Below are 26,825 nucleotides of genomic sequence, written 5' to 3'. Positions count from 1 at the left end.
GTTGTTCAACATTGTACTGCTGCATTTTACGTTAAGTCAGATTGTCTAACCTGAGTCATGTGTGTTTCTCATCTTTCCAGAGCCCAGTTCTGCAGTATCTCTACTATCTCACCCAGATTCCCATCGCAATGTCTCCCCTGAGCAACAACAGCCTCTTCCTAGAGTATTCCAAAAGCCCCCTGCGGGAGTTCCTGCATAAAGGCCTGAAGATTTCCCTGTCCACTGACGACCCCATGCAGTTCCACTACACCAAGGTGAGTGCTTCACCTGCTGCTCAATGCTCGTGTGTGGCTGTGTTCACCAGCAGACAAAATGTGCAGGAAGGAACTGCAAATGCTGGTTTAAACTGGAGATAGACACAAAAAGCTGGAGTAACTCAGCGGGTCAGGCAGCATCTCTGGAGAAAAGGAATAGGTGACTCAGTCTGAAGAAGGGTCTCGACCCGAAATATCACCTATTTCTTTTCTCCAGAGATGCTGCCCGACCCGCTGAGTTTCACCAGGAGTGTTCGGCAGCCCTGCCCAGGACTCTGCACTGTTGCACCGACCCAGCAGCCCAATAGATGGCAGTGATCGATGGCCAATGCCCCTCGTGTTGTTTCCTGGTGTCTGACATTCTTGTTCAACAGAGCACTGGAGGAACTCAGCAGGTCGGGCAGCACCTGAGGAGGGAAATGAAAGAATAACGTTTTGGGCTTGGGTTGTGACCCTTCTTCAGACTGACCTACTAAGTTCCTCCAGCAGAAGATAGACACAAAAAGCTGGAGTAACTCAGCGGGACAGGCAGCATCTCTGGAGAGAAGGAATGGGTGAGGTTTTGGGGGTCTGAAGAAGGGTCTCGACCCGAAAGGTCACACATTCCATCTCTCCAGAGATGCTGCCTGTCCCACTGAGTTACTCCAGCTTTTTGTATCTATCTTCGGTTTAAACCAGCATCTGCAGTTCCTTCTTACACAAGTTCTCCCAGCACTTTTGCTCAAGATTCCAGCATCTGCAGTCTCTCGTGTCTCCATTCCTGATTGCTGGATTCATTTAAAATGTACAGCAGGCAGTGAAAAAAGCGAATGACCTTCATAACAAGAGGAGTTGAGAAAAGCAGCAAAGAGGTCCTTCTGCAGTTGTACAAAGCCTTAGTGAGACCACACCTGGAGTATTGTGCGCAGTTTTGGTCCCCTAATTTGAGAAAGGACATTATTGCTATTGAGGGAGTGCAGCGTCGGCTTACAAGGTTAATTCCCAGGATGGCGGGACTGTCATATGCTGAGAAAATGGAGCGGCTGGGCTTTGAGACTCTGGAGTTTAGAAGAACGAGAGGGGATCTTAAGATATAAGATTATTAAGGGTTTGGACACGCTAGAGGCAGGAAACATGTTCCCAATGTTGGGAAAGTCCAGAACCAGGGGCCACTGTTTAAGAATAAGGGGCGAGCCATTTAGAATGGAGATGAAACACTTTTTCACACAGTTGTGAGTGTGGAATTCTCTGCCTCAGAGGGCGATGGAGGCCAATTCTCTGGATACTTTCAAGAGAGAGCAAGGAGAAGGCAGGAACGAGGTACTGATTGGGGATGATCAGCCATGATCACATTGAATGGCAGTGCTGGCTCGAAGGGCTGAATGGCCTACTCCTGCACCTATTGTCTATAAAATTAATGGGCCCTGGGTATTGCTGGCAAGGCCAGTGTTGGTCACCCATCCCTAGCTTTCCTTGAGAAGGTAGAGGTGAGTTGCTGCCTTGATCCGTTGTGGTCCTCCTCGGGGAAAATAAGAATCTGAGTGTGGGAGTAATCTTGAAAGTTAAAAGGGAGGCTTCACAAGACTTGAACTGCCCGTTATGTGTTGTGGTTTGCTTGTGCTATTGACTGATGATCTGCTCTGGTCCAGGAAGCGCTGATGGAGGAGTACGCAATTGCTGCCCAAGTCTGGAAGCTCAGCACCTGCGACCTATGTGAGATTGCGAGAAACAGTGTGCTGCAGAGTGGCATATCTCACCAGGTAAAAATACAATCAAACAGCATGGAAACTGGCTCTCTGCCTCAATTTGTCCATGCTGACCCATCCACGCTAGTTCCATTCGTCTGCATTTGGCCCATCTCCCTCTACACCGTACCTATCCATGTACCCATCAAAATGTATTTTAAATGCTGATATTGTACTTAACTCAACTACTTTCTTTGATATATATCCACGAATGTGAAAAAGTTGTGGCTCAAATTCCTTTAAATCTTTCTCCTCTCACCTTTAACCTATGCCCTCAAGTTCTCGGTTCCCTTACTCTGGGGAAAGACCCTGTGCCTTCAGCTTATCTATTCCCTTCATAATGTTACACGCAGCACTTAGTCTGTTGTGTTCTATACCCTGGTGATTGACGTGCTGGTCACAGTATTTTTAAATGTCGTCAACGATTCACGCTCTGAAAAAGCTCCCCCACTAAACCTCTCACCCTCAACCCGGCCTTCTAGCTTTAGACAACTCTGTTGTGGGGAAACGTTCCCTGCTATCTATCCTATCTAGAACCCCTTGTTTTTGTACACTGCTATCAGATACCCCCTCAGCTTCCTCTGTTCCAAAGGAAAATAAATCCAGTCTGCCTTTATAAATCAAACATAACATCCAAACCAATATCCGTGGTGAATCTCTGCACTGCTAGAGGAAGGAGTTGAGACGGGTACAATAATAATTTAATAGCTAGATGGACAGGAAAGTGTTAGAAGAATATGGGCCAAACGCAGGCAAATGGGATGAGCTTAGATGGGGCATTTTGATCAGCAAGGACAGGTTTGGTCGAAGGGCCCATTTCTCAGCTGTATCACTTTATTTATGTCACCAAGTTGCGTGGTTGTTTTGAACAAACAGCAGTGGCCAGTGTTATTTTGTTCCACTCTGAGAAATCCATCCAGTGAAACATGACCAGCGACTGAGTGCAAACTCTCACAGGGTGCCAACTAGTTCTTCCTCTGGAGAATGGTCTGCTGCTCTTGTGTTTCTGGGCAGAGCTCCCAATCAATATGGTTGGAGACAGAATGGCAGAACACCGAATGATTTCTGGTATACTGCTGTTGTAATCGACCACAGGAATCCTGTTCCGATTAAACTTGAGGCTGACTTTTGAACCTTCACTATATTTATCGACTTGCAAAAGGAATTGCAAAGTGATAGATTAACTCTAAGTTATGCTTATGCTGAGAATGTGCAGGGTGATATGACCAATAGTTTATAATTCTTTTAATATAAATATTGTATTCCGTTTACAAAGCATTTGGACAGGTACATGGATAGGATACGTTTAGAGGGATATGGACCAAATGTAGGCAGGTGGGACTAATGTAGATGGGGCTTCCTTGAACTTTGTCCCCTTTGATGTCTCGTATTCACACCTTACCCATCCATATCTCTGTCTCCCACTCCCGACTCAGTCCGAAGAAGGGTCTCGACCCAAAATTCACCGATTCCTTCTATCCAGAGATGCTGCTTGTCCCGCTGAGTTACTCCAGCATTTTGGCCTATCTTAGATGGGGCATGTTGGTCGGCATGGGAAAGCTAAGCCAAAAGATCGGTTTCTATGCTGAAATAACATATAAAGCTCTCCGTTACAAATTAAAGAAGGAATTATCTGCGAACTGTGCCATGCTTGGCGAAACTAGGAATTCAATGTTCTCACCATTAGTTGTTCTGTTCTGGAGGCGAGAAGCGCTCTCGCCTCTTCTGATGAAAAGCAGAACTAATGTACCATTCCACCCCCTCCTCACCTCAACAGGAGAAGCAGCACTTTCTAGGGGTGAACTACTTGAAGGATGGGCCCGAGGGAAACGATATCCGGAAGACGAACGTGGCTCAGATCCGGATGGCTTTCCGATACGAGACCCTGTGCAATGAGCTTTCCTTCCTTGTGGATGTGGAGAAATCGCCGGAGGAGTGCAGCACACTGCACTAGCAGTGGTCGATGCTCGATCTAGGGCCAAACACAGGGCTGGACAGCACCATCTCACTGTGATTTTCACTGAAAACACACTTGGAGATAAGGCTGGCTTAAACTCTGTAAAGCACAACTGCCTTTTTAATCAGCTAAACCCAAAATCAATGCATGTTATTGAGTGTATTAACCCAAAGTAGTCTATTTTAAAAATAATCCCAGTGCAAGTGTATAAAATGTACAGTACATTGAAACTAAACTGGAAAAATTCTATTGTACAGACAACCAGGATTAAAATACAGATGCAATTTACTGGCGCAACTTATTTTTTGTTCTGATTAGTGGTTTATGTACTATTGATCACCGTCCTGTATCGGGCATGGAATCCCAAAGTGCTGGGAGTATTGGTGATAATCTGTAGCTACCAAGTTGGGCATCACATCGCTCTCCTGTACTGAAAGGCCGAGCAAATGCTACTTGAATCTAGTTAATGGGCAAAATCTTTTTATTGTTCAACATTCAACAAACAAGACTAGGTAAAAAATGATTTCACCAATAAAGCAAATAACTTTTAAAGTATGACAAATTCTTTCTGCAACATAATGCAAATAGGTGTACATTATTCATCAATAAAAACTAGTCATGACCATCAAAAAATACTGATTTTATAATTAGTAGTCATTAACTTAATTATCGTGCAATTAAACTGTTAGGAACAGCTTGTGAATGCTGGCTACTGCTGAACACATGGATACCAGCTAATGTCAAAAAAGATCTTCACAGACTAATCTATTCACTCTATTTCCAACAAAAGTGATTAGTAAATTGGTCAAGATGAGCACAAAGCCTTTAACTAGTAGAAATAAACAAGCTGGGTGACCAGCCCTTGAATCTGTGGGAAGCAAGGGCTGAATTATTCCATTGCTTGGCTCTTAACATGTGGCATGTTAGCATGCCACATGTTAACCTGTCTGTAAACTGATTTTTTTTGCATTCATTAGCATGAATTCAAGTGTTAAGATATCTCATAAACACAGGGATGTCCGATATGGCATGTTCTCACTAGCTCAGTATAGCAACTCACTCCAAAACGGATTATCATTTCATCTTACCAAGTCAAATTCAGGTACATTTAAAATATAGAGGTCAATACCCTTCTTTCACAGTCTGCTTGTGAAAACATCACATTCTAAATTTACATAATAATTTTACACATAAAGTGGCTTCTGGAGAGCTTCCAATGCAAAGGAATCTTGGAAATAGATGAAGGTGATTGGGGAGCAGTACATCTCAGTGGTCTGTGATAGATGGATTTGATAGATTTTTGAAACATATGAGTAATTTTATAAATGCAATCATCTCACAAGTAAAAGCTGAAAGGAGAACATTAAATTTCAAAAATGGAAAATCATTAAAACTTCAATGCATTAGAAGTCGACATTTCTAAATTTGTGGTGCAAATACCAGGTATATATAGTGGAGCAAGTGTGGATAGAAAGTCTAAACCACAGCAGGTGACTTTCAGGAATTAAATCATTATGTATCATCTCTTATTACACTCAGTATCTACAGAACACAACCTATGAAAGTCCAGGAGCATCCTCACTAAAGCAGCAAGTCTTAGCATTTATAATTCATCAGGTACATTGGCTGTTAAATCACCATCTCACTCCACTCTGTTCTATTTCAGTCAAACACAACCACGCATGCCCACATCCCAGCAAGACTGGTAGGAAAGATCAACACTAAATCTCAGTCCCATCATTAATTCTCCCATGAACTCAGGCCCAAATGCAAAGTTAATGGTTACCTTTTTAAGAGGCAAGCATCTCTTATCAATTCATGTGGGGCCAGGCATTTACTTCAGAGTTCACGCCTATCAAACGGACAAGCAAAACAAGAGTGGGTGCTACAAGTCAAAATGCAGGCTTGCCAGAGCATCAACCTCTTCACAAGAACACAACCAAGATTTGCAGCAAGCCACCCGTCAGATTCAGCTCACGATCGAACTGCGAGGGCAAAAAATTAAAAGTGATCCAATGGACAACGGCTTTGGTTCTCAAAATCTGTGGGAGATTCTTTATATTTGTAAAGGAGACCAAATTTGAGGAGTACGTAGTCAGAGGATCAACATCTCCTGCAAGTCTTAGGGCTTGTGGGGTTGTCCAGCGTCGTCGGCCATTTTGAGGATGTAGCTTGCAATGTCCTCTTCAGTCGGTGCATCAGACACGACCCAGGAATCGGCAGCCTCCTTCACTTGCAGTCGACAAATAGGGCAGTTCCGGTTGTGGTCACTCCTGCCACAAAGAAATGAACAGACTCTCAGTCAGGGGGTTAATAAGCAAAGTTTTCCCTCAGTCTTGGACAGCCTGGCACTGAGAGATATACATATAGTGACAACATTCCCTGCTGTCTGATTGTAATTACCACCTGGTCCTGCTCACCCACTGCCGTGATCAGTGACTTGTAGTGGCTCTCAGTCCAGCAACACAAAGCTCCCCACATTATGTACAAGTCTCTTCCAAGGGCTCTACATCCTCCAATATCTTTGCATTCTACCAATTGCCTGTCAGGTAGAAGGTACAAAGCCTTGAAAGCATATACCACCAGATATCAGATTACTGAATGGTCCTCCCATAAACTTGGATTTAGTCCCAATCTCCCCAACAATCTTCATTGTGGTCATTGGACTTTTTTGATATCTGCTTTTCTCTGTAACTGCAACGTTGTAACACTGTGTTACTATATTCAGCATTGTGCTATTTTTTCTCTTTGCACTACCTATTATATTTATGTATAGCTTAATTAACCTTTCGAATAGTATGATTTGACGGGCCACAAGGTTTTGCACTGTATCTCGGTACATGTTACAATAATAAACTAAAACCGATATCATACCTCGCTGATTTTGCTGCCCCATCAACAATGCCCCAGACAACATCAGTTGTCTGAGCCCCACACTCTGAAATTCCCTCCCCAAACCTTCCACCTCATGATCCACCTTTGTCACTTAAGACCACCTCTTTGGTCAACCTGTGTCAACTTTGATCATCTCCTGTGAAGATCCACAGGATATATTAGTGCATTAAAGGTCCTCCCCTGCAATCAGGCTCTTGAACACTGCACACTAACTTCAGCAAATATGATCTTCTATGGACTTGTACTACGGACTTCAGTTTTGCATTGTTACGGATACCTAGTATTGTTGCTATTCATTTATTGTGTGTTGAATATTAAATATTTTATCTGCGTATTATTGCGTTCACGGGCTTGTTAGTTAAGCTGCTGCAAGTAAGAGTCTCACAGTTCTGTTGCCAGTACATATGACAATTAAGCACTCTTGACATGGTGTTACAAGCCTCTGGCTGACACACATTTCATTACTGAATAAACAAGATGACTCAGATGCTAATTGCTACGCACCCAGGAACAAACAACCTGCCCGCTGCTGAAGACATTTGAGAATAAAGCACATATGGCAAAGCTTGCAGAATATTTCTAGACCAGTTTTTTTTCCCTCTCTGGGAAGGACTGAAAACAGATACCATGGACTAACGTAGCAACGTATCCAAGTTTATCTGTACTCTCAGGGTCAGCTTACCAGGGGACACAAACACTGGTCTCGGGAGCGCTTTTTAACCACAGCCTTGAGACTTAGTATATCATAGTTGCTGCTGGAGGATCCATAGACAAGATAGCAGACCACAACCCTAGTAACCAGGTTCAAGTTAATATGTGTAGGAAGGAACTGCAGATGCTGGTTTACACTGTAGACACAAAATGCTGCAGTAACTCAGCGGGACAGGCAGCATCTCTGGAGAGAAGGAATGGGTGACATTTTGAATTGAGACCCTTCTTCAGAGATTTCCATTGTTATAAATCTACTGACCCAGCATTTTATGTTTACCTTCAAGTCAATATGTGTTGTATTTATACCATGCTTTTAAGGTTTTTCAGTGGTTTTTAGTGTGGTTTCTGTGGCAAAACTCTTCTTACATTGCAGCACCAAGGCTAAATCCTAGGCTGCAAGTAGCAGATCTCTGCGAGTACATCTACACGTAGATTGCAAGGTAGCAGCACATTACTACCTTCACAAGGGACATCTAGAGATGTGCATTAAATGCCTACCTCGCCCACAATGCTAGAGAATGACAAAGTTCAAAACAGGACTATTCCGTATTTATGGAGTACAGCACACAATACACCAATTAATTTTTCTTAATTGGCTTAGAATTCGGTCCTATCTGAGAGTGGTAGACATTGTCCGGTCTATCACAGGTACTGACCTCCTCGCCATTGAAGGGATCAATAGGACGTGTGGCCTCAAAATGCAGCCAATATCCTCAAAGATCCACAAGACCTTGGCCACGCTCTCATCTCGCTGCCACCATTGGGAAGAAGGTACAGGAGCCTGAAAACCGTTACCTCCAGGTTCAAGAACAGCTTCTTCCAGCAACCATTAGGCTCCTGAACACTGCACAATATTAACTACCTCAGCAAATGTGGCCAACATCTATGATCTTTGATGGACTGTCTCTTTGGTTGCACTATACACTTTGGTTTTGGACTATTATGGTTGCTTTGTATTACAGTTATTAATTTATGGTACCATTTATTATCACACATTTATCTGTGTGTTATTGCATTTACTGGCCTGTTAAGCTTCAGCAGGTAAGAATTTCATTGCTCTGATGGCGGTACATAAGATAATTAAACACTCTTGATTGCAGTACCAAGCCATTATCTTTGCTGTTTTACTGGGCCACTTTCGTAGCCCACTGTACGTGGAGAGTGATAGACTCACCATTTGTCAATGCACTTCTGACAGAAGCTGTGGGTACAGGGCAGAATGAGGTCAGCTCGGTCATCCATGCAGATACAACACTCCTCCTCGTCCGTCATCTCCTTAATCCTACACACAGTGAAAAATAATGGCCTTTAAGTTACACTTAATTAAATAATTACATCCAATCTATCATTCAGTTGTTAAATACTCACTCCTCAGGGTTGTTGATTGACCTGCTGAGTTACTCCAGCACTGTGTGTTCCAGGCAAGATTCCAGTATCTGCATTTCCTTGTGTCTCCCTTTATGCCTTTCCTATCTAAATACCTGCACAAATGCCTTTGAAACATTGTAGTTCATCTGCCTCTACTTCCTTCGTTGGCAGCTTGTTCTGTATCACCATCATCATGTCGATAACTTGCTTCCTAGGCCTACTTTAAATTTGTCTCATCTCACTTTAGTCCTCCTGTATGATCTGGTTTGAGACTTAAGGATAAGGGGGAAATCTTTTAGGACCGAGATGAGAATAACATTTTTCGCACAGAGAGTGATGAATCTCTGGAATTCTCTGCCGCAGAAGGTAGTTGAGGCCAGTACATTGGCTATATTTAAGAGGGAGTTAGATATGGCCCTTGTGGCTAAAGGGATCAGGGGGTATGGAGAGGAGGCGGGTACAGGATATTGAGTTGGATGATCAGCCATGATCATATTGAATGGCGGTGCAGGCTCGAAGGGCCGAATGGCCTACTCCTGCACCTAATTTCTATGTTTCTATGTTTCCCTGTCCAGGGAAAAACACTAGTCATCGTATCTATGCCCACCATCATTTTATGAACCCCTCAGTCTCTTACATCCCAATGAGAGCAAACCAGCCTACCTAATCATTCTTTATAATTGAAGCCAAGCAATATCTTGATGGATCTCTTCTTTATTCTTTCGCTACTACTTCCTTCCTGTAGAGTGGTGTACGATAGCTGCACACAATACTCTTAAGTGCTGCTTTATTTATATTTTTTATGTGCATGTAAAGCTGCAGCAAGACTTTCATTCTTCCTGCTCACATCCGGTGCTAATGACAAATAAACACTTGAATCTTTTATATGGCTGCAACACAATGTCCCAACTCTTATATTCAATCCCGCTACCTGTGAAGCAAAGTATACCAGATATTTTTCACTACCCTATCCATCTGTGCCGCCACTTTCAGAGGGCTATGTACTTGCACCCCAAGGACTCTATGCATATCAACACTCCTAGGGTCCCTGTTATTTAAATATTATGGTTGAGGTCTGAATCAGAGATCTATAAATGAGTCACTGAATGGAATACAAGAGAAGCTTTGCTCAGTGAGATAGAAATAGCAGTGAGTATTGTTAACAAACTATTTTAGAGTTTGTTATCCTCCATTCTGTGCCTATCACATGGATATGTGGGACCAATGGCCTGTTCTTGTGCTGTACTCTTCTCTCTATGTCTAAGCTATAAAGATTGTAAAACTTGAGGGCATAGGCTTAAGGTGAGAGGGGAGAGATTTAAGAGGCAACTTTTCCCATTCAGAGAGCAGTCCACATCTGGATTGAGGTGCCATAGGAAGCTATAGAAGCACATAAAATCACAACTTTTAAAAGTCATTTGGACAGATATGGGGATAGATGAATGGCACCGGTAAGTGAGAAGTCAAAATAATCACGTAAAAGAAAAGTTATACTGATGAGACAGCGAGGTTTGGATGCAGCGATGACATGGATAGAAGGCTGGTATAATGGCTAAACTGTACCAGAGGTCCAGTGAACCGGGTTCGATACTACCTCTGCTGGTGTATGTGGCCGCATGGGCTTCTCTGGGGTGCTCTGATTTCCTCCCACATCCCAATGACATGCGCAATGGGGTGGGTTAACCAGACAATGTAAATTGCCATTAATGTAGGTGAGCAGTGAAACCTATTAATCCAGGTTTCGAACACAGGTCTCCCTGGGACAAGTGGTGGGGCTCAGATCTGTGCGAATTCCCCAGAAAGGTTCCTTTTGCTGTGTTACCAGCACTATGTAACAATGCCAGTCATGTAAGGAAATGTGGCTGCTGTCGCTGAAGGTCTGATTTCACACTGAATCTGTCTAAGAAGTGAAAAATCAGAATTGTATTTTTCGTGGGTGAACAGTTGCACTCCTTAAAGTTGTTTATCAGACTTGATGATAGAACTATTTCTATTAGCAGATTGTGCTGCTCTGTTGGTAACCTCTCTAACCTCTGCACGACTTGCTGTTTTCAGTCAGTCACCGTCTCCCACCATGTGCTCAGCTTCTTGGTAAACTACGCAGCAAGAAAGGATTTGGTTTCGAGCGTGAATGAGTACAGATTACTTCACACATTTGTTTTTCACAGATTAGGTTCTGCCTCCCTCTTTTTATCTGTTAATGGAAGGGAAAGAACACAGGATGTTTTCATTGAACAGTGTTGTTTTGCTACCAGGGTCATTGAGTTGCACAGCACAGAAACAGGCCCGTTGGGCCACCTTGTCCATGCCAAGCAAGTTATCAGAGTGGGGTAGATCCATTTTGCCTGCATTTGGCCCACAGCCCTCTGAGCCCTTCCTATCAATACATCTGTCCAGAGCCTTTCAAAAGTCATAATTGTAAGCTCTTCCCTAGCTTCCTCCGGCAGCTTATTTCAGATAGAGACTATGCTGAGTGAAAAAGTTGCCAGAGGTTCCTCTTAAATCTCCCCTCACCTTAAGGCCATGCCGTCTAGTTTTCAACTCCACTAGCCTGGGAAAAAGTGTGAGCATTCATATTTTCCCATGCCCCTGACAAACTTGCATACCTCAATAAGGTCACTGCTCAGCCTTCTACATTGCTGTTTCCTCGACCTGTGACAAGGAATGTTTAAAGACTAGATCTTGCCGATTGAAGGTCCTGTTATTCAGCCATTGAAAATTGAGTACGGTTTGAGCTTATGTACAACTGTGAAACTCTTAGACAGATCTCAAAGCCCCCAATGGCTCCGTGGGATCCAGTAGTGGGTCCCAGACCATGTGGGATCCCCCAGAATCAAACCACAGAACCTGAACAAAGCCAGAGATCGAGAGGGTGTGACTGGTTTCATAGTGACAGTAGGCCAAAGACTGAGGAGATGAGTATTTTAATTATTTTATTTTGCTTTAATATTTGAACGACTTGTGTTGGCTGTTTAATCCAATCTCGCTTTAGACTTTAGAGGTACTCTCTATTTAGAATTTCCTTTTTTTAAAGTTAAAATTAATTAATGTTTTTAATTTCAATAATCTTTAAATGAATATATGCAGCCAGTTGTTGGAAACCAGGACACAGAAGACTGATGTAAATTGTTCACAAAGGTCAATTAAATTAAGTTAGGGGGGAATGATGTTGTAATTATACAATTGAGCCACATTATCTCCTGATGGAGCCGTTATTGATGATCACTGGTGATTCCAACCGATAAATTCATTGCTTGTTCCCTGTTAGGAATCAGTAGAGATGGTTGGTTATTTTCCAAAACCTGCAGCCAGTTACTTGCTCTCTGTCCATGCCCAAGCACTTGTTTCTGCTGCCAGTGCCAAGGGCTGGGTATCCAATTTGGATACTTCGGGAATCGTTGCAATGAGGAGTCTTGCTGACACCACCTTGTGGTCTGTGAACAGCAAGCACCACCACTGCCTCTGGCAACTCGCTCCAGATCACCACCACCCTCTATATCCTCAGATCTCCTCTAAATGAGGCAAGTTTAGTTTATTGTCACATGTACCGAAGTACAGTGAAAAGCTTTTGTTGCATGCTAACCAGCGGAAAGACAATACCTCATTACAATCGAGCCATTCACAGTGTATAGATACATGATAAGGGAATAATGTGAATAATGTTTAGTGCAAGATAAAGCCAGTACAGTCCGATCAAAGATAGTCCGAGGGTCTCCACTGAGGTTGACAGTAGTTCAGGACAGCTCTCTAGTTGTTGGTAGGATGGTTCAGTTGCCTGATAACAGCTGGGAAGAAACTGTCCCTGAATCTTGAGGTGTGCATTTTCACACTTCTACACCTTTTGCCCGATGGGAAAGGGGGGAAGAGGCAGTAGCCAGAGCGCGGCTCATCCTTGATTATGTTGGTGGCCTTGCCGAGGCAGTGTGAGGTATAATGGAATCAATGGAATGGAGGTTGGTTTGTGTGACTGGCTGGGTGCGTCCACAATTTTCTGCAATTTCTTGTGGTCTTGAATGGAGCTGTTCCCAAAATGTCTTCCCTCTCATCGTAAATCTGGTGTCCTCTAGTTCTGGGTTTCCCAGCTTATGGAAAAAGAGTGACTATCCTACCTTTGTCCATCGTAACGTTATAACCCTTAATAAGATTGCACCTTAATGTTCCAAAAAGAATAAATCCAGCCTGTCCAATCTCTCCTTATATCTACAGCCTTCCTTTCCAAGCAACATCCTGGTGAATATCTTCTAATACTAGAAGAGATTCCAGATTTAACATGGGCAAGTGTGAAGAATTACGCTTCGGGAGGTGAAGTGTAAGGGGGGAGTATACAGTTAATGGCAAGACAATTAACAGCATTGGTGCACAAAGGGATTTTGTGGATCAGGTCCATCGCTCCCTGGATGTGGCACCACAAGAAGATAAGAGTGGTAAAGATGGTATATGACATGTTTTCCTTCATTGATCAGGACTTTGAGTAAATGAGTCAAATCGTCAGCTTTATAACATTTAGTATACGCTGCATTTGGAGTATTGTGTGCAGAAGTTGTTTCCTAGAATACTGCCCAGATTAGAGGGCTTGAGATACTTGTTGAACAAACTTGGATTGTTTTGTCAGAGGCTGGAGGGAGACCTGATGGATGTATTTAAAATTATGAGAGGCACAGATAGGATAGAGGGTCAGAATTGTATCCCAGCGTGGAAATTCCAAAAGCTAGAGGACATAGCTTTAAGATCAGAGAGGGAAAGTTTAATGGTGATAAGTGGGGAAAGTTTTTTTTACAGAGTGGTGGGTGCCTGGTGGTGGACGATAGTGGTGTTTAAGATGCTTTTAGATGCACGGGAATGGACGGATGTGGATTACATGCAAGCAAAGGAGATTCATTTAAGTAGGCATCATGTTCGGCACAGACATAATGAACCGAAGGGCCTGTTCCTGTGCTGTACTGTTCTATTGACATCTCTACCATGCAGGTTGGTTGAATAAATACAACTCTTATCGAGATAACAATCCTAACAAGACTCCTGGTACTTAATGGCAACAGTGAAGGACACAGCCTTCAGCCCTGAAATGAGCATTGCCTCTTTGGGTAATTGGAAGTTGACTCACTTGCCGAGCCACATACTGGCGTGGCAGCTGGACCCATCTGCCACCATCTCCTCACAGCTGCTGCTCTGGCCAAGCACTCCGTCAGCCTGGACACTGATCTCCCGGTACAGCTGAGTGAACTGATAGAGGTTTAGAATTCTCGAGGCCTCAATATTTCCAGTCGTCTTATTAATCTGCCAAAAGTATTTGTCATTTTAGTTAAAAACACACACATTAAAAGAAAATTACAATAATTTGTGGTACAAAGTACCACTAACGGTGGTAAAGATGTCCCAAGGTTTACCATTAGACAAAGACAATTGAATAATATTGCAGCTTTATATTGCAACATGAATTCATTGCCACAGATGGATGTGGAGACTAACTCATTGGGTATTATTAAAGTGGCGATTGACAAATTCTTGATTAGTAAGTGTGTCAAAGGTTATGGGGAGAAGGCAGGGCAATGGGATTGAGGGGGAAAGATAGATGAACCATGATTGAACGAAGAACAGACTCGACGGGCCAAATCGCCTAATTTTGCTCCTATGGCTTTTGAAGAGTCGTCAAGAGTGTTTTATTGTCATATGTCCCGGATGGGACAATGGAATTCTTACTTGCTGCAGCACAACAGAATATGTGAATATGTAAACATTGTATATAACATGAAAAAAAAAGAAAAAATTCAATAAATAACAAATATAGTGCAAATAACAAATAATAATATAATCTTTTGCAGTTCAGAGGTCATAGCTTATTCGGTGGCCTGATGGCCATAGGAAAGAAGCTGTTCCTGAACCTGGACGTTACAGTCTTCAGGCTACTGTATGTTCTTCCTGATGGCAGTGGTGAGATAAGTGTATGGCCAGGATGGCGTGGGTCCTTTTTGAGGCAGCGACTACGATAGATCCCTTCGACGGTGGGGAGGTCAAAGCCGGTGATGGACTGGGCAGTGGTCACAACTTTTTGAGGTCTTATGAAGTTATAAATATCCTGCTCAGAGAATTGGGTTTTAAGGAGTATTTTTCAGAAGAAAGGACATCCAGGGAGAGAATTCCTGGGGATAAGATCTTACCATCTCTTAGAAAGTCTGCTGTGTGTCAATACTAGTAGCATTAATTCCACATTTATCCTCTGCAAAAGCAGAAAGCTTGTAAAAAGTTGTTTTTTACAGAATATAAATTACATATCAGAAACAGAGGAATTTAGACACCTCTGCTGGGCTGGTCTCAGGTGCATTTGGGATGACCACCCATCTTACAGCCGAGCCAATTCAGTGCTCTGTTGACTTTAAGCAGTTGACATGAACCATCTCAGTTTACACCAATTGCTGTAGACAGTTTCCACAAAGTGTCAAAAACAGAAAAAAAAAATTCTGAATGAAAATCGACCTGAGCAGATAAATCCGATGACATTGTGGGAAACTGGAGAGAAAATTGCAGGTGCCCTGGATAAGGTTTATTAGGCATCATCAAATAGGAGGGAGGTGCCAGAATGCTGGAGGGTGGCAAATGTTGCGCCTCCATTTAAGAAGTGGAGGAAAAAGTCTGGGACTACAGGTCAGTGAGCCTCACATCTGTGGTCGGAAAGTTACTAGAGAGTATTCTGATAGATATACATGCATGTTCCACGCTGCATGACTCAAAAATGGTACTCCTGTTTCTCTCCAAAAATCCTAGCATAATTCCTTTATGTCAGACCTCCAGTGAGCTGCAGTATTTTGCTTGTAAAATTATGGAGACCGTCTTCTAACAACGTTGAACATTTGGCTGAATTGATTCTGCAAGGCGCGAGTTCTGGGAATAATCTAGAACTTTGCATTTTAATTTGTATGCTAAAGTATTATTCTAAAATAGGAAATGGAAATTGTAGTCTTCTGAACTTAACACTGAATCTTACAACTTTAGGTAATTTGATTTCTGTATGTATCAGGCACTCGAGTCAAGTCAGATTTATTCGTCAAGTGCACAATATAGTCCAGTGAAATGAACTTGCCAGCAGCGGTACAATAAAAAAAGAACACACAATACACAATAAAAATGTAACACAAACATCCACCACAGCATTCATCACTGAGGTGGAAGGCACAAAATTTAGTCAGTCCTCCTCCATTTTCCCCCGTGGTCGGGACCACAGCCCTCCACAGTCACTGCTGCGGGCGGCCAGATGTGCAGACAAGGTAAGTCCTGAATTGGTGCTTCCCATCCGGAGACCGCGGCTTCAAGAAGGTGTAGGCCCCAGGCCGGCGGTCGAAGATCTAAAGTCCTCACCGCACCGCACTCTGACATTAGATGCAGTATAATGTGGATAAATGTGAGGTTATCCATTTTGGTGGCAAAAACGGGAAAGCAGACTATTATCTAAATGGTGGCCGATTGGGAAAGGGGGAGATGCAGCGAGACCTGGGTGTCATGGTACACCAGTCATTGAAGGTAGGCATGCAGGTGCAGCAGGCAGTAAAGAAAGCGAATGGTATTAGCTTTCATTGCAAAAGGATTTGAGTATAGGAGCAGGGAGGTTCTACTGCAGTTGTACAGGGTCTTGGTGAGACCACACCTGGAGTACTGCGTACAGTTTTGGTCTCCAAATCTGAGGAAGGACATTATTGCCATAGAGGGAGTGCAGAGACGGTTCACCAGACTGATTCCTGGGATGTCAGGACTGTTTTATGAAGAAAGACTGGATAGACTTGGTTTATACTCTCTAGAATTTAGGAGATTGAGAGGGGATCTTATAGAAACTTACAAAATTCTTAAGGGGTTGGACAGGCTAGATGCAGGAAGATTGTTCCCGATGTTAGGGAAGTCCAGGACAAGGGGTCACAGCTTAAGGATAAGGTGGAAAAACCGAGATGAGAAGAACTTTTTTCACACAGAGAGTGGTGAATCTCTGGAACTCTCTGCCACAGAGGGTAGTTGAGGCCAGTTCATTGGCTATATTTAAGAGGGAGTTAGATGTGGCCCTTGTGGAGAGAAGGCAGGTACGGGATACTGAGTTGGATGATCAGCCATGATCATATTGAATGGCGGTGCAGGCTCGAAGGGCCGAATGGCCTACTCCTGCACCTAATTTCTATGTTTCTATTAGGTGAGCTTGTTTGTATTTTCAAAAAAGTCATACAGTATGGAAACAGACCCTTTGACCTAACCAGTCAAATTCACCCAAGATGCCCCATCTAAGCTAGTCCCATTTCCCCATGTCCTTCTAACTCTTTTTATGAATGTACCTTTACAAATGTCTTATAAATGTTGTTATTGTACCTGCCTCAACTACATTCTCTGGCAACATATTCCATATACCCACCAAAATGTTGCTCCTCAGGTTCTTATTAAATCTTTCCCTCCCACCTTAAAACTACTCCGATGAAGACTGTGCATTCACCCTATTACTCCCATGATTGTATACATCTATAAGCACACATCACAAGGAATAAGGTCCTAGCCTGCTTAACCTCTCCCTGTAACTCTGTTCCTCGAGGCGTGGCAACATCCTCGAAGTGTGACTTGCATGCCCTCTTGTCTGTATTTCGTAACTCCTACATTCTCGCTCTATACCTGCTTTCATTCAGTCACTGACCTGTTAACCCCCTTTATAGCTTAGGCCCATTTTAACATCAGTTTTACCCCATCAGAGAAATCCCTCCCCCCCACCTCCCTGCTTCTTAATGAACCATGTTTCGTGTCCTTTCCATTTTTGAAGAGTATCCAACGCAAAACATAAACGCTACTTCTCTTCCCACAGGTATGCTGAGTATTTCCAACATTTTATGTTTGTACTCTGATTTTCGACATGCATGGCATTTTTTCAGGAATGCCTCTTGCGAATATCTTAAGTTTAACTATACACATTGTAATGCCCTAAGAATTTTGTGTCAAATAAGCGGTCACATTTTTTTACATTCCACTAAACTATTCAAATGTAGAATTTTTCATACCTTTGAGCTAAAGATGCGAACAATGACTTTCCAAAGAGCTGATGAATCAGATCCAGGCTGTACTTCAAACAGTAAGTACTTTTCCTGTCCAGCAGCCAACCTCTCTGTGCTACAGTGGGTAGAAATACAAAGAGATAACATTACTATTAGTGTAGTAGATGTAAACGGCTAAGTACTAACAGTCAGATTAAAAGGGAAATTTAAGCTTTTTCTTTCAGCGAGTAATCCACTGGAACATAGAATGTAGAACAATCCAGCAAAGGAGCAGGCCCTACCGGCCATAATATCTGTGCCGAACATGATTCCAAGATAAACTAATCTCCTCTGCTTGCACATGATCCACACTCTTCCATTTCCTGCCTTTGCACGTCCCTATTTATAAGCCTCTTAAATGCCACTATCCTATCTGCCTCCACCACCACCAGGCTTCCACCAGCTGCTGTGTAAATAAAAATTTTCCCCACACACCTCCATTAAACTTTGCTTCTCTCATCTTAAATCTATGCGAAGGTCGCACAACAGAACAATTGCTGCCTTACAGCGCCAGAGACCTGGATTCAATCCTGACTATGGATGCTATCTGTAAGGTTTTTACCGCATGGGTTTTCTCCAGGAGCTCTGATTTCCTCCCACATTCCAAAAAAAATGGAAGGTTTGTAGGTTGATTGGCTCCTGTAAAATCTGTCTCTCATGTGTCAGATAGAACTAGTGTATGGGTGATAGCTGACTGGCACGGACTTGGTGGACTGATGTGCATGTTCTTGGTGGACCAAAGGGTCTGTACGTCTAAACCAAACTATGCCCTCTAGTCTTGACAATTCCACCCTGAGATAAATGTTCTGACTGTCTATCCTATCTATGCCTCTCATTCATTTTTACCTACTTCTATCTGGTCTCCCCCCTATCTTCAACATTCCAAAGAAAACAATCAAAGTTTGTCCAACCTCTCCTTCTAGCTAATACCACCTAATGAAGAAGCATTCTGGTAAATCTTTTCTGAAGCCTCTCCAAAGACTACATTATTCATTTAATGGGAATAACAGAACTGTATGCAATACTCCACATGTGGCCTAACCAGTATTATAGCATCACGACTTCCTGACTGTTAAACTCAATGTCCCAACCAATGAAGGCAAGTACAACACATATGCCTTCCTCACCACTCTATCTACTTGTAGTGGCATTTTTAGGAAGTTATTTTCCTGGACCCCAAGACCCCTCTGCATTTAAATGCTGTGAAGAGCCTTGTCATCAACCATATAACACTACCTTTCCACCACCAGCACTTTAGCTGCAAGATCCCTGGCAGTAGCTTATCGTGATTCCTTCAACTGAATGCCAAAAAGCAGAGCAGCAAAACCATGGCAACACTTGCAAGGCTCATAAAGTCACTACAGCACAGATCAGGCCCTTCGGCCCAACTTCCTATTCTGACCGAGATGCCTCATCTACGCTAGTTGCATTTGCCCTACATTTGGCCCATATCCCTCTAACCTTTCCTATCTATATCTGTCCAGGTGTCTTTTAAATGTTATCCCCTATGATTTGTACCGTTCTCTGACATGTGAATTACATGGAGCTAAATACCATTGCGGGCTAGTTGAGCTAAATTCACAATCTCTGCGCTGTACATCATGTGGCAGGTGGAGTGGCACAGTGGTAGAATTGCTGTCTTACAGTGCAAGCGACCTACGTTCCATGCTGACTACGGGTGCTGTCTGTATGTGACCACGTGACTTTTCTCCGTTTTTCCCCCCATACTCCAAAGACGTACAGATTTGTAGGTTAATTAGCTACTGTAAATTGTCCCTAGTGTGTAGGATGGTGCTAGTGTGCAGGGTCGCTGCTCCGTGGGCCGAAGGGTTTGCTTCCAATCTGTATCTCTAAAGTCTAAAGCTTTATCAAATACATGGTAAACTCAGGAGCAGCCGTTACAGAAACGCTCAGAGCAGAAGAGGAATGGGATTTTCAATTACAAGCAAACTGTTGCAAAAATGTCAATATATATAACATTCCAAGCTACTTGAGGTGTGAACAATATATTCTGCTAAAGGAGGACAGATGATGAGTTGACACAAGTTATTATTTTAAAAGTGTGTCTTTTGTCATTTGCATCAAGGCAGTGAATTGTACAATACTTTGAAAGGAGTTACAAGAAATGGGATTCACAAGAACAATAACTTCTAGATGAGGAGATTGAACAGAGAGAGTATTCTGAAAGTATGGATAGAAAATACATAAGAGGTCAGTATGAACATCAGACTGTGGATGGGAGAACTGAGATAACCAGAAAGTAAGTGGAAAAGTTTATCTGCAGTGTTCCACCCATAACATTAAACATTCAGAAACTTTGGCAAAAGTTACCTATGTATTTTGTGTTTTATGATTGTTGGCAGATCAATTACCCTCCTGGGTAAATAAAGTTCTATCGTATCATAATTTCTACTGTTAATTAAAGCCATGGCATGTCCTGGACCCTTTGCATTATCCTCCTCGTTCGCATTTAGCTCCCTTGGACCTTGTTCCCACACTCCTGCTAAACTCACTAAGGGCCTACTTCCCGTGCTTCTTTTAAGCACACTGCAGTCCTATTTTTACAATTGCTCGTAAACTAAGTGGGACCCCATTTTTTGGTTCTGTATAAACCCCCAGGATCTTGCTCTCATGCTTCTTATAAAATTCCCGGGGCCTCTGCAGCACTTTTTTCAAAGTGTCAGAGCCCAGATCCCACGATACTTTTTAACGTTCAAGGCCCCGTTTCCCAGCTCCATTTAAACCAGTCTGGCCCTGTTTCTACCATCCACTTTAAACTCACTAGATTTTCCCACGCTCACTTTAAACTCAGTTGGTTTACTGAAACGTGTATTACCCAGTAACATCTAAAAAAAGTGAATTAAAGATGTGTACTGGGGTATTAATCATGCTAACATCCAATAGAATGGAAAATCTGCCAGTCTGGCACCTCTGAGGTCCAGAGGCTGCTGGATAGTCAGAGTTAGAGTCATGGAGTTAAAATGCACAGAAATAGGCCGTTCGGCCCAACTTGTACATGCTGACCAAGATGGTTAGCTGACATGGTCCCATCTGAAATTTTTTATTCAAATCGTTTGCTATGTCGCTCTTCAAGGGAGATGCTAAATGCATTTCGTTGTCTCTGTACTGTACACTGACAATGACAATTAAAATTGAATCTGAATCTGATCTGCCTGCATAGAAACATAGAAACATAGAAATTAGGTGCAGGAGTAGGCCATTCGGCCCTTCGAGCCTGCACCGCCATTCAATATGATCATGGCTGATCATCCAACTCAGTATCCCGTACCTGCCTTCTCTCCATACCCCCTGATCCCCTTAGCCACAAGGGCCACATCTAACTCCCTCTTAAATATAGCCAATGAACTGGCCTCAACTACCCTCTGTGGCAGAGAGTTCCAGAGATTCACCACTCTCTGCGTGAAAAAAGTTCTTCTCATCTCGGTTTTAAAGGATTTCCCCTTTATCCTTAAGCTGTGACCCCTTGTCCTGGACTTCCCTAACATCGGGAACAATCTTCCTGCATCTAGCCTGTCCAACCCCTTAAGAATTTTGTAAGTTTCTATAAGATCCTCTCTCAATCTTCTAAATTCTAGAGAGTATAAACCAAGTCTATCCAGTCTTTCCTCATAAGACAGTCCTGACATCCCAGGAATCAGTCTGGTGAACCGTCTCTGCACTCCCTCTATGGCAATAATGTCCTTCCTCAGATTTGGAGACCAAAACTGTACGCAATACTCCAGGTGTGGTCTCACCAAGACCCTGTACAACTGCAGTAGAACCTCCCTGCGCCTATACTCAAATCCTTTTGCAATGAAAGCTAACATACCATTCGCTTTCTTTACTGCCTGCTGCACCTGCATGCCTACCTTCAATGACTGGTGTACCATGACACCCAGGTCTCGCTGCACCTCCCCCTTTCCCAATCGGCCACCATTTAGCCCATATCCTTCAAAAAATATCTATATATCCGTCTAAATGTACTTTAAATGTTGTTATTGTACCTGGCTTAACCACTTCCTCTTGCAGCTTGTTCTATACGCACCACCCTCTTTGTGAAATATTTCCCCTCGCATCTTAAATTTATATTTGTAATGATTTATTATTGTCACGTGTACCATGAGTTAGTGATAAACTTTGTTATGCATGCTATCTGGTAAATCATACCATAACGGGTACATCAGGTCCTGCAAATTATAAAACAGAGTGCAGAATATAGTAGAAATAAGGAACTGCAGATGTTAGTTTAGAAAATAGGCACAATGTGCTAGAGCAACTCAGCAGGTCAGGCAGCATCTCTGCAGATCAAGGATACATGACGTTTTGGGTTGCCACCCACCTTCAGATTGATTGTGGTGGAAAGGAAAGATGGAGAGAGGAGAGGCAGGACAAAGTCTGGCAAGTAATAGAAAGATAGAGAGGTGAGGAGGATAGACCCAAAAAGCTGGAATAACTCAGCGGGACAGGCAGCATCACTGGAGAGAAGGGATGGGTGACGTTTTCGGTCAAGACCGTTCTTCAAGCTGAAAATTCCTTTTCTCCAGAGATGCTGCCTGTCCCGCTGAGTTACTCCAGCTTTTTAACTATATCTTCGGTTTAAACCAGCATTCCCAGTTCCTTCTGACATAGAGGTGAGGAGGGTTTTGGATAGGCAGATGGTTGGACAAAGGTCAGAGATCAAAGGACTAAAGGTGTGAGATGATAGAGTTGCAAATTGTGAACAAATTAGATGGAAGGGAGAAGAGAAATGGATGCAAATCCAGGTGGGGCACATGGAAGAAAGGCCCAGAACAGAAACATGAATATGGGAATGGGATGCAACTGCAAAATATGGTGCTATGCTACAGAGAAAGTGCAGATGAAAAAAAAAGCAAGGGACCGAAGGAGGTAGGTTGGAAGATCAGGTGTTTTGAGATATCCATTCTTTGTCCCTGATAAAAGCAGGGACAAAGCTCTTCCTGAATCTTGGGGCGCATGCTTTCAAGCTTTGGTAACTGCTACCTTACAAGGGGAGGAGAAGCAAGAATGTCTAGGGTGTAAGTGGTCCTTGATTATGCTGGTTACTTTCCCCAAGGCAGAGTAAAGTGTAGATGGCGTCGATGGTGGCTGATATGTGTGATGCTTGGGCTACATGCACCATTCTCTGCAATTTGTTACAGAGTAGTTGCCATATTAATCTGCGACGTATCAATCTATGGATTTAGTGCATTTGGAATAGTTGGTAAGAATAATTGGAGATGTGTGGAACTTGTTTACTCTTCTGATGAAGTAGAGGCATCGGTGTGCTTTCTAGACCGTAGCTTTCTAGGCCTTTTGTTTTAGACACCCGTACCCAGCGAAAAAACACTGTGACCGACCATCAAATCTATGCCCTTCATCATTTCAGATACCAATTTGTTTATTGTCATATACACCAGGGTGCAGTGAAATAACTTGCTCATGAGGCTCAGAGTAAACAATATCCATGGTAAGATACACACAGCGATACATACAACAATTGCAAAACAAATGAATGGTGCAATCTGAAGTAGTGGCGAAAAATACTAAAACACAATTCCAGAATAACTGAATGTGGATGAGACAGAGTAACTCTCTATATTCAAGAGAGATTTAGATACTTGGGGCTAACAGAATCGGCGGGTCTGTTTTTTTCCCCATTCAGGTCAAGACCCTTCTTCAGACTGAGAGAGTCAGGGGAAAGGGGAACGAGAGATATAGACGGTACTTTGGACAAATGAATGGAAGATATGCAGAAAGCAACGATGATCAAGGAAATATGATGCCTGACCGACGGAGTTACTCCAGCTTTTTGTGATTGTTGTCAGTGTGAAAGAGGTGATTGGTTCAGGAGTCAAATAGCAGTGGGGAAGAAACAATTCTTAAGTCTGGACATCCAAGCTTTCAAGCTTCCGTATTTACTTCCAGAAGGTAGAAGAGAAAAAAGGATGCAGCAGGATGGCAGGTATCTTTGTCGATACTTCCAGCCTTCCTGATGCTACCGAATCTTGCAGTGATTCAGGGAGGGCCTGCATTTTGTTAGCTTCCAATTACTGTTAATTTCAACCTGTGATCTTGCCTACACAAAACATAAAAGTGCTGGAGTAAATGCTTCAGACTGAAGAAGGGTCGTGACCCAAAATGTCATCTGTCTATTCCCTCTACAGATGCTGCCTGACACGCTGCGTTCCTCCACAATACTGTGTTTTGATCAATGTATTAGCATCTGCAAATTTTGATGTCTCCATTCTGTCTACAGACTGTGACTATCCTGCTTACATTAATGGGACGACGGTGGAGAGGGTCAAAAAGTTCAAATTCCTGTGCATGCATCTTTCCTGGACCCAGCACACGGATGCAATCATAAAGAAAGCACATCAACGCCTCTACTTCTTGGGAAGATTCGGTATGTCAAAGAGCCGAAACGTCGCCTATTTTCTTCGCTCCATAGATGCTGCTGCACCCGCTGAGTTTCTCCAGCAATTTTGTGTACCTTCTCTTGAACCTCTGCAGGTGCACAGAAGAGAGCATACTAATTGGTTGCATCGTGGCCTGGTTCGGCAACTTGAACGTCCAGGAGCAGAAAAGATTGCAAAATGTTATAAACACTGCCTAGTCCATCACCGGCTCTGACCCCACCATCGAAGGGATTTATCGTAGTCGCTGCCTCAAAAAGGCAGCCAACATCATCAAAGACCCACACCATCCTGACCACACACTCATCTCACCACTGCCATTGGGAAGAAGGTACAGGAGCCTGAGAACTGTAACGTCCAGGTTCAGGAACAGTTTCTTCCCTACACCCATCAGGCTATTAAACACTACAACCTCATAAGCTCTGAACTACAATAGACTATTATTATTATTATTATTATTATATATTGTTATTGTTTGGGGGTTTTTTCTGAGTTTTTGTTATTATTTATTATGATTATATATTCTGTTGTGCTGCAGCAAGTAAGAATTTCATTGTTCTATCTGGGACATATGACAAAACACTCTTCTGTTTTACTGCCTATTCATTTACATGCATGTCATAAAAAAGTAGGAAAATAACTCACATCTCATTAAGCTCTGCCACCCTGGCAAGGAACTCGTCATATGTCAGGAAGCCACTTTCCTTCACCAAGGAAGCATGCCTCATCATCCTGTCCGGTAAATTTTGGTTGGAGATATGTTGGCCCATCATCAAATGATCGATCGGTGGCTGGGCCACAGAGATTTAGCTTTGGGGCATTTGTACTGTTCGTGTCTGTTTGAGGAATGTGATACACAAGAGAGTCTTGTCAATGTCCTCAATCAACTGTTCAAAGACATACAGGAATAATCGTAAAGGTGCAACACAACACTCTTCTCTCTTCCACTTAACATGACAAGAGTACCAGATCATTTGGTGTGAGGCTGGCACAGGGGTGTAAAGGGGGTTGGAGCACTGTGGAGCAGGGGTTGAGGCGGGGAGAAACGACAGGGAGTCACAGGTCAGGCGGGGAGAGGATGGAGATTGAGGGCAGGGTCGGGGTGGGGAGAAGGGCTGGGAATCTGAGAGGAAGATTATGAGGAAAGTAGGGCTGGGATTGAGGTTCCTGGGACTAGGGTAGGGGGTGGGGGGTTAGGTAGCAGGGGTTTGGGTGAGGTTTAGGGTAAAGCAGAAATTTGTAAAACTTAGGTTCTTGAGTAGTAGAGCAAACTTGATGGGCCGAATAGTCTAATTCTACTTTTAATGAACATGACTGTGTGGGTGGGAATGGTTGCTGGGGAAGGGATGGAGTAGGTGTGTGGTTGTGGGAGGGGATACATGGATTAAGGGGAGGGGCAACGGGGATGTGAGGGTGGGTGCAAAGATCCCATAGGATGTTTGGGTAGGTGGATGTGGGACAAGGTACCTGGTACCAGTGGGAGGGGCAGCCAGGTTTGTCGCTGGGGTGGATGTAGGAAGGGTCGGACAGGGCGGGTTCAGGCGTGAGAGGTTGGAAGGACGGACAGAGGGGGTTGAAGTGTAGACGGATGATATGGGGGGAGGATAGGGCTGATTGGGGAGAGATGGAGGAAGATGTGCGGGAGTCGGTGAGGTGAGGTGAGGGCCGCTGTGTGTGTGTGCGTGTAGCTGGAGGCTGGGCCTTGCCCGGGACCGTTGCCCGCAAGGCTGGGGCAGCCTCGGGCTCGACGTTGGGGACACAGGCCGGTCGAGGTCGCGCTCTCACCCACCGGCTCGGGGCCGCGCTCCCCCTCCGCGTCGTCTCAGCTCGACCCACGTCCGCGCGCTCCCGCCGACGTCTCGCCCCGCCCCCTGCGCGAGGGCGCGCTCAGCTCCGACGTCACAGAACGGCGGCGCTTCCGGAATCTGTGTCTGTGTTGTGGGCGGTGTCTGTGTTGTGGGCGGGGTCTGAATGAGGGGCGGGGTCTGAATGAGGGGCGGGGTCTGCGTGGGGGCGGGGTCTGATAAGGGGCGGGGTCTGAGTGTGGGGCGAGGCCTGTGTGGGGGCGGGGTCTGAGTGTGGGGCGAGGCCTGTGGGGGCGGGGTCTGAGTGAGGGGCGGGGCCTGCGTGGGGGCGGGGTCTGAGTGAGGGGCGGGGTCTGGGTGAGGGGCGGGGTCTGTGTGGGGGCGGGGCCTGTGTGGGGGCGGGGCCTGAGTGGGGGCGGGGTCTCTGCGTGGGGGCGGGGTCTGAGTGTGGGGCGAGGCCTGTGTGGGGGCGGGGTCTGAGCGAGGGGCGGGGTGTGTGGGGGCGGGGTCTGAGTGAGGGGCGGGGTCTGAGCGAGGGGCGGGGCCTGTGTGGGGGCGGGGTCTGAGCGAGGGGCGGGGCCTGTGTGGGGGCGGGGCCTGTGTGGGGGCGGGGTCTGATAAGGGGCGGGGTCTGAGCGAGGGGCGGGG

The 26,825-nt window shown here is 44.2% G+C and overlaps 2 protein-coding genes and 1 long non-coding RNA gene across 6 annotated transcripts in view; 2 read left to right on the top strand and 1 right to left on the bottom strand.

Annotated features, from left to right (window-relative positions):
- LOC129705667 (AMP deaminase 3-like) overlaps positions 1-4,223 on the top strand; it is a 34,040-nt gene extending 29,817 nt beyond the window's left edge. For all 3 annotated transcript variants that reach the window (XM_055649353.1, XM_055649355.1, XM_055649354.1), the window contains exons 13-15: positions 81-254; positions 1,883-1,993; positions 3,756-4,223. In XM_055649353.1, the coding sequence (XP_055505328.1) occupies positions 81-254; positions 1,883-1,993; positions 3,756-3,932 (462 nt within the window). In that variant the 3' untranslated portion in view covers positions 3,933-4,223. The remainder of the gene's footprint in view (positions 1-80; positions 255-1,882; positions 1,994-3,755) is intronic.
- A 175-nt stretch (positions 4,224-4,398) lies between these two features.
- On the bottom strand, positions 4,399-26,305 carry rnf141 (ring finger protein 141). Of its 2 annotated transcripts, none has more exons than XM_055649356.1 (6): positions 26,158-26,305; positions 25,018-25,208; positions 17,927-18,035; positions 14,014-14,186; positions 8,716-8,823; positions 4,399-6,208 (listed from the first exon to the last, which is right to left on the bottom strand). In XM_055649356.1, the coding sequence occupies exons 2-6, from the start codon at positions 25,143-25,145 to the stop codon at positions 6,058-6,060; spliced, it is 669 nt and encodes a 222-aa protein (XP_055505331.1). In that variant the 5' UTR covers positions 25,146-25,208; positions 26,158-26,305; the 3' UTR covers positions 4,399-6,057. The 2 variants fall into 2 exon arrangements, with proteins under 2 accessions (XP_055505331.1, XP_055505332.1); XM_055649357.1 differs by having other exon boundaries at positions 26,162-26,285.
- Positions 18,048-24,463, top strand: LOC129705669 (uncharacterized). Its single transcript, XR_008724940.1, has 3 exons — positions 18,048-18,702; positions 20,046-20,170; positions 24,216-24,463. It is a non-coding gene; the product is annotated as an uncharacterized LOC129705669 (long non-coding RNA).
- Positions 26,306-26,825: the final 520 nt, after the last annotated feature.

The sequence above is a fragment of the Leucoraja erinacea genome, chromosome 18 (assembly GCF_028641065.1).
Source record: "Leucoraja erinacea ecotype New England chromosome 18, Leri_hhj_1, whole genome shotgun sequence".
Classification (NCBI taxonomy): domain Eukaryota; kingdom Metazoa; phylum Chordata; class Chondrichthyes; order Rajiformes; family Rajidae; genus Leucoraja; species Leucoraja erinaceus.
This window is presented reverse-complemented; position numbering and strand designations above follow the sequence as displayed.